The 7,578-nt window shown below is 37.7% G+C and overlaps 1 protein-coding gene across 2 annotated transcripts; it reads left to right on the top strand.

Annotated features, from left to right (window-relative positions):
- The first annotated feature begins 732 nt into the window (after positions 1-732).
- Positions 733-6,322, top strand: LOC130997227 (protein ENHANCED DISEASE RESISTANCE 4-like). Of its 2 annotated transcripts, XM_057922485.1 has the most exons (4): positions 733-1,110; positions 1,230-1,278; positions 3,027-3,201; positions 3,289-6,322. In XM_057922485.1, exons 3-4 carry the CDS (start codon positions 3,081-3,083, stop codon positions 5,967-5,969), a joined length of 2,802 nt encoding a protein of 933 aa, XP_057778468.1. In that variant the 5' UTR covers positions 733-1,110; positions 1,230-1,278; positions 3,027-3,080; the 3' UTR covers positions 5,970-6,322. The 2 variants fall into 2 exon arrangements, with proteins under 2 accessions (XP_057778468.1, XP_057778469.1); XM_057922486.1 differs by lacking the exons at positions 733-1,110; positions 1,230-1,278 and adding an exon at positions 1,412-1,451.
- The last annotated feature ends 1,256 nt before the right edge of the window (positions 6,323-7,578 follow it).

Raw genomic sequence — 7,578 nt, 5'->3', positions numbered from 1 at the left:
TATATTTTTTATATATAACCGGATCCGTGGGCCGGATCTGGGTCTCAAAACTTTTGCTCCAGATCCAGATCCACAAATCTTAAGAGTAATCCAGATCCGGTCCAGATCCATTGGATCCATTTTTTACAAGGTCCAGATCCTGTAAAAAGGATCTGAACCGGGTTCAGGATCCATTGCCATCCCTACTTGGGGGAGTTGGAGAGGGGGAGCAGTGGGGTTTGAACCCGGAACCTCACTGTTCACATACAGGAGGTCGCACCGCTTGGTGTCCCTTAAAGATAAAAATAAGAAAATATTAAAAAATATTTTCACACCACTATCAAAGACAATATTGTCTAACATTAAAGAGAACTGACCCTTAGTATTTCATCATAATTAGTTTACAATAATATTAATTCATTGAAAAGTGATAATTTTTTAAAATAATCAGACTGTTAAAATATATATTTTTAAATATATGATTTTTAATTTATTTATAAAATTAAAATTCATGTAGTATAGCGCAATTACCCTATAAAATATGTCGAAACTTTTTTAATTCAACAAAGTATCTAGAAGTTGAAGAACCGTTTAGCTTTAGTGATTTTGATAAGATGATTACATAAAGCTTACGTCGGCCTGCCTATTTAGTATTTACCGAAAAAATAATTAACTTTTGAGAAAAGAAAATACACTAAGGAAAAGGACAAGTTCTTTTTCCATAAAGAGAAACAATATGGAGGAAAAAAAAAAAGGTTGACTTGGTAAAAGTTGCAACCATAAACAAACACAACTCAAGTGTAGCAAATCAAATGTGTTCATGTAGCTTCACTCCAACTAACAACCGACTCCTTTTTTCCTCTGTGTTCACAAATCACAACCAAGATTAGTGCGTGTTGATTATGTGTGTAACGCTGTGTGCTTTCACAATCACATACTAATGTCTCGAGAATTCGACTTTTGAGTCTGGCAAGCTTCCCACACACGGCACCAACAAGACTCAACCATCATTGTCTTTATCTAGAGAGAGAGAGAGAGAGAGAGAGAGAGGGTCGAAATTTACAGGAAGTGTGGGAGAAAGCTCGAATTGTGGAAAAATTAATGGAAAGCACACTTGGCGTTAAAGAAAAGGTTTTTTTTCTCATGAGTTTCTTTGACCCCATTTCTCGATAGCTTCTTCTTCTGTTCAAATACTTTGACTATTTTTTCCAATTCTTTACACCTTATTAACTATAACTAGTTTATTACAGTTTGCATTCTTCGAGATGTGTTAGAGAAGTGGGATTCTGCTGAATCAAGGTATGGTTTCTGAATTTCAATGATTTTTTTTTTATGATTGATGAGTTGATCCGTTTACACTGAAACGGGTTTTGGTTTGACTTTAAAACGGAATGAGAATTTCTTCATTTATGCATTCTTTATTGCAGTGTGAAGTTTGAATGTTTCTGTTTCGGTGTTGTATCGAAGTTTTGGTGAGTTGTTGATTTGAATATATTCGGAATAAAATTGAAGTTTCTTTTCTCCAGTACCCTTTTGAAATCTATGCATAGATTTAATGTGGTTTTAATTAGGTGCTGATTTTGCTGTTCAAACTGTGGTGGTTTTTAGATGCATAAAATCTATACAGATTAATATTTTCCAAAACTGTGGTTGTAATTGTTAAGATCTGTGATCTGTGGTTGTAATTGTGTTTTTTTATTGTAATTGAGTCGTAATATTTGGTCTGCTTTACGTGCTTCTTTCTTCTCGAGTGCTTCAAGGGCAAGAAGCCAGACGTTGTGTAGGAAATATTGTTAGATAAATCAACAAAATCTAGCTGGAGATGCTTGAGCTGTGAGCAGAATATTAATTTAATTTGCAAACTATTTATGAAGACTGTATTATCTTTCACTGAAGCCTTCCTTTAATTTTTCCTACTTCTATATGATTATGTAATTTGTGTGCTTGGTTATTTGTGGGACAGAATAGGAGACAGTGAATTTGACGATGTCGAACTACACCTTTGAATACTTGATATGATCACATTCTTTGCTGTCCTTGCTGTTCTCATAGAACACCATATTGCTAAGTTGTCAATCGAGATTTTGGTAAATTGGAATCATCAGTTTGGGATAAGGCCCTCTTGTAGTCCTGTAGTAGTATGATCTACAGTTTAGGTTTCTTGCCATCCCTTCCTGAGCTTTCAGGCTCATTTAGTGTCTGAATATGTTCTTTGCAATATGATTAAATAATTCTAGTGGCGTGCCAAATTTCAAGGAAATACTAGGAAACAACGAGTAGTTTACATAGAAGTACAACAGTTCTTATGCCCCTACTAAGTATGCCACTTCCCGTCCAACTTGCATGTGTTAAACATGCTGCCAGCATTCATCCTGAGTTAGAAGTGATCTTCCAATGAAGTTTATAGTCGGATTACTTGTAGCTTCCTTGTTTGCAGAGATTTGGATTGACCCTTCGTTCCAAGGCATTACTTGTATTCATGAATCATGAGCTTCATATTTGCTCGGAGTTTGAAATATAGCCATCCCTGCCCCCTCAAATGAGAGTTAGCTTCCACTCTACAATAATCCAGATAGTTCTCCCGGTGAAAAAACATTAGACATTCCCTCTTCGGAAACCAAGACCTTTGATGTTATTTTGAACTCAATAATTGTTTATATTGCTTATTGTGAACCCATGAAACCTTTTAGATCTCATATACCAAGTATAGAACTTTAGCCTATAGTTAGCTTAGTACCATTCAAGGATTCCAACGGACATTCAAAATTCTTGTTACGCTATTCCTTTCAACTCACATCCCTGCTTTCTAGATTAGTCGATATTGAATCAGTCAACCACACTTCTAACACCTGTTCTACTTTTGGGGAGCCATGGGTTATGCTGCCATAATCACATGGGAAGAGTACAAAACAGTTGCTAGTGGCGCCCGTTGCTGTCATTGTCTCGCCACTAGGCATTACCTTATGCATACATAATATATGTTCTTTGTTTCCAAATTCCATTACCAGTCTCCAGGTCTGATTTTTAGTATGTTTTCCTTGTATCAGAATTTGTTTTTTTGGAACTGCGATCGTTCGACTGGAGTGAAGTACCAGTGAAACATGACTACTCAAGGGAATGTACAAATTCGATTTGTTAAATGCCCGAGGTGCCGAAAGATTCTACCAGAGTTGCCAGAGCTTCGAATGTACAAGTGCGGAGGGTGTGGCATTACTCTACAAGGTAATTGTTTTACATATCTACTACACATATTTAGGTGATTCTCCTTATTTCTTACTCACATTCTTTCTGTAATTCATCCATATGCAGCTAAACAACGAAAACCAGAGACTAACCACACTGAATTACCCTCACAAGAAACAGATTCTGCAGACGAAGACCGGAAGGATAATGTTTTAGGAGAGACGGAAGACAGAAGCTCAAACGTTGAATCTTCGCCAGATGAAGGCGAGATACGGCGTCAAGATGATTGTGACGGCTCTGTGGTACTCTCTCACAACAGAGGTGCCTCTGATGGTCTTTCTGGCTCACCCGACATTACTAGTCCTAGGAGTGAAGGTTCTCCCTCAGAAGTTGAACAATCTTGTAAAAACAATGCGTTGGGCAGAAACCCTGAAACATATCGAGGCAAATCTGAAGATGAATGTGATGACTCTGTGGAACTCCCTCATTACAGAGGTGCCTCTGATGGTATTTCTGGCTGTGAAACTTCTCCCTCGGAAGTTCAAGAATCATTGGAAGACAACCCTTTAGTTGGAAGCCCTCAAAAATATCGAAGCAAATCTGATGACCATGAGGAGTGGATTGCAGGTTCGAACTCTTTGGACGAACTGCCTAGCTCGGGAGAGATCAGTCTTGAGGGTGAAGTATGTACCCCGGAAGCCAGTGAATATGTGGAGCAACACAACCCGAGCCACATGCATCTAGAACACATGGAAGACGGAGAATCACAGCGAGTGTGGCCAAAAGGTGACAACCTTGTTGATGAAGTCCAGAATTTGGCTAAACATGAAGATCAAGAGAGTGACTTGCCGGAGAGTAATGAGGCAAACAATGTTGTACCAGAAAATGAAGGAATGACTCGGACCAACTTAACCGATCAAAATGGAGATTCTAGTGGCGAAATTAAGCATGTCGGACCAATTTCACCATCTGAGATGATTTCTCATGAAATTGGCATCACATCATCAGCAGCTGATGATGGCTCCAAAGGTCTTCCTGTTTCTACAAGCCCGAGCACTGAGAAGAGCACAAGTCCAAAAGCCAGTGATTCTATTCATGCCCCTCAGAGCCCCTCAAAAGGGAGCCTCGTGTCATTCTATCTTACGTCTGATGATGAACAGCTCTTTTATTCTCCAAGGGAATTTGCTCATAAGTTTGAGAGATTTAGCTCTATGGACACACTGGGAAGTTCACATCTCGGTGAACATAGCTCCGAGCTCAACGTTACACATGGATCCACGGCTTATCATCCGAGAAGCAGGAGCTACTATGCTTATGATGGTAGTGAATCTTCTTACGATGGAAATGATGATCAAGTCCGCAAACATGTTTCACATCCCTCCAGAAAAGACAAGGATATGAGACACATCAGAACCAGAGAAGAGCTCAGAAAGAGTGGATTTAGTGGGAATAACATGGTGCAGAGTGAAGCAGAGAGGACTTATCGGGCAACAAGTCCCTTGCGTCGTGAAATGCACCGCCCTTGGAACCGAGGTAAATCTACTGAGGCCAATAGGTGCAGTGACCGGAATAGGATGAGACTCGATGCACAGGAAGATGTCTCGAGATTACCGTTCCCTTCAAGAGATCACACTGCTGGCTGCAGAACTGCAGGCGTTTCAGTTCGTCGGCTCAATTTGCTACCACCCCATCCAGCTTTCAACTTATCAGACAAGTCGTCGTACTCGGATCCGGAGAAAATCGACCTGTTGAGAACAGTACATCATCTGAAGGATCAGCTTGAGAGGATGCATTTCAATGCTCTTCCCTGCAGTCTCTTAGCAGCTGAAAGGGAAGTGTATGCAGATGTGAGTCGTTCAGGTCCATGTAACCGACGACACGAGCATGCCAAAGGCTATGGTGAAAGATACAACGAGCGAAGAATGGCTTTTTCCGGAGAGGCTGCACATTTTCGACACCAAGCTAGCTGCTCTTGTGTGCACTGCAGTCCACGAGATTGGCATTACCGTAGAAATGGTCACCATGCGATCCCCTCTGATCATAATTGCTACGATAGCTCCAACTCCCTGAGTCCCCACCACTATGCAAGCTCTGAGCCCTCGCCATGGGGCCGTGAGACGAAGCCTGACACCCACAGGCTTGATGAGATGAAACGGTTACACTTAAGGGAGAAATACAGCACGGCCAAGAGACATCTCCTACCCATAGCTGGTGGAGCCCCAGTTATTGTTTGTTATCATTGTTCAGAACTGCTCCAGCTGCCACTGGACTTTCTCCTATTCAAGAAAAGGTATCATCAGCTGATGTGCAATGCTTGTAGGAAGATTTTGAAGTTCTCGCTCCTAAAGGGAACTCGTCTTGTTCCATACGTTGCTGATACTTGTGCACCTCCCCCCAGTGAGGCCGATGACTACAATGATGCTAATGGCCGAAGAAATCTGGAACCGGCATCTCACCCTAGCTCCTGCCAACATGTTGAATCTGTGTCATGCTCTGATGATTACGGGCGATCATTCTGTAGAAGCTGCTCTACGGAGGGAGATGCGCCTGCCTCCTTACCTTCACTTGGTCAAGTCAAGAGAGACTCTTACAATAGAAAGATGTCGTCTGGCAATTCTTATGTAGATGAGAAGCTGAAGGGCATCTCAAAGGAATCTGTTGGATCAGTTGGCCCTTCATCAAGAACGGTGACTTGGAGAAACGTAACTACCTCAGCCTCGGAGATAGAAGAGCTGCCGCCATTATCAAATTCTCCACTACATCGACTAATGGGGTATTCGACACCTAGCCAAGTGTTCAAGAGATGATCCCAAAACAAGAAGTGGTCATCCAAACTCAGCACGACGAAGGACTCCTTGAATTCTTGGCCGTGTTTCTTTGAGTGAACGAAGCAGAAACGACGTATACAGCAAGAATACGAAGCACGAGCTAGGGGTACCAATGATTTGGTAGGAATTAAGAGCAAATGGTGAGTATGAGCTGCAGTGCTGGTGACTGAGAGAACATCGTGTGTATTGTTTCTTGTAATCTGTATTGTGTCTGTACGGTTTCCTGCAGCTATATAGTAGTATAGTGTGTTTGAGTCATAGTATAGATATAAAGCTGGAGGGATTTTATGTGTACATATTTGTCTCTAATAGCATATTGCATTATTTATTTATTTATTTCTCTCATAGATATATGGATTTATAGATGATGAAATAAAACTTTTGTTTTTAGTATATATGCATACAAGGCACATAGATTTATAGGGTATTTGGCTGAAATTATAAGCTTTTTGAGAAGTTTTCTTTTGCAAAATAAACTTCTAAATACTTTATAACTTCTGAAAATAAGCTGACATTTTATAAGCTCCTTAAATTATAAGCTCTTAAATTGAATAACTTATTTACTTAAAATACATCTAAGTATCATTTTATTTATTTTATATGAGAAAATTCAATTGAAGAACCTATTTATTTCAAAAACATATATACTTTTATTTAGGTTTTCAAATATTGAAATCTAATTACAACTTTTTAAGATTTTGAATTATGAAGTTTAATATAAATTTAATTTGAAAAACTATTGCAAATATAGAAAAATGTGAAAAATTATGAAAAAATATTTACTTTTATTTGAGCCAATGAAAAACTATTTATTTAAAATATATACTACTATAAGTAGTTTTTTTATCTAGATATTGCCACGATAAAATTTAATAGAATATCAATGTGAAAATGATATATGAGCTAATCTATATGTGTATAAAAGTACAATCACTTACATAATAGTAAGTTATATTTTCTCGCGAAAATCACTTTATTATTTTAGAAATAACTTTGTGGTGATAATGATGGTTATGTTGGTGATAATGATGGTTATGTAAATATAGGAATTAGGAATGTAACAAATGTTGGTGATATTGGTTAAATCATTTGAAGTTCAAATAAAAGACAATATTTCAAACACTTACATGTCCTACTTTAACAACATCCACGATAATTTTTATTTGAAAGAACTGACAATAATTGTTCCTACCAAAAAATTGTACAAAAAAAATATTTTAAAATTCATATAATTTTTTAAAATAATATAAAATCCATATAACATTAATAAATAATTGAATTTCAAATATAAAATATATTTTAAAATAATATTTATTGTTAAAAAAATAATGTCTCTCGTGCATAGCACGGGAGCAAAACTAATGTATGCATAAAGATTGAATCTTTTATTTAGATTATGAATTGTGAAGTTTAATATGTAGGATATGTCACCTAGGATTGGAAATGGATATAGTATTTTCGATATATATATATATATATATATATATATATATATATAATTAATTAATTAATAGATGCTAATCAATAACGTGTGCCAAACATCGAAAATTATCCTTTAGAAAATAATTTTAGCATCTATAAAAAAAAA

Source organism: Salvia miltiorrhiza, chromosome 8 (genome assembly GCF_028751815.1).
Source record: "Salvia miltiorrhiza cultivar Shanhuang (shh) chromosome 8, IMPLAD_Smil_shh, whole genome shotgun sequence".
Classification (NCBI taxonomy): domain Eukaryota; kingdom Viridiplantae; phylum Streptophyta; class Magnoliopsida; order Lamiales; family Lamiaceae; genus Salvia; species Salvia miltiorrhiza.
This window is presented reverse-complemented; position numbering and strand designations above follow the sequence as displayed.

Coding starts and splice junctions, on each gene's coding strand:
- LOC130997227 (XM_057922485.1), top strand. CDS start 3,081: ATGACTACTCAAGGGAATGTACAAATTCGATTTGTTAAATGCCCGAGG. Junction 3,202..3,288: donor GTGTGGCATTACTCTACAAG/GTAATTGTTTTA, acceptor ATCCATATGCAG/CTAAACAACGAAAACCAGAG.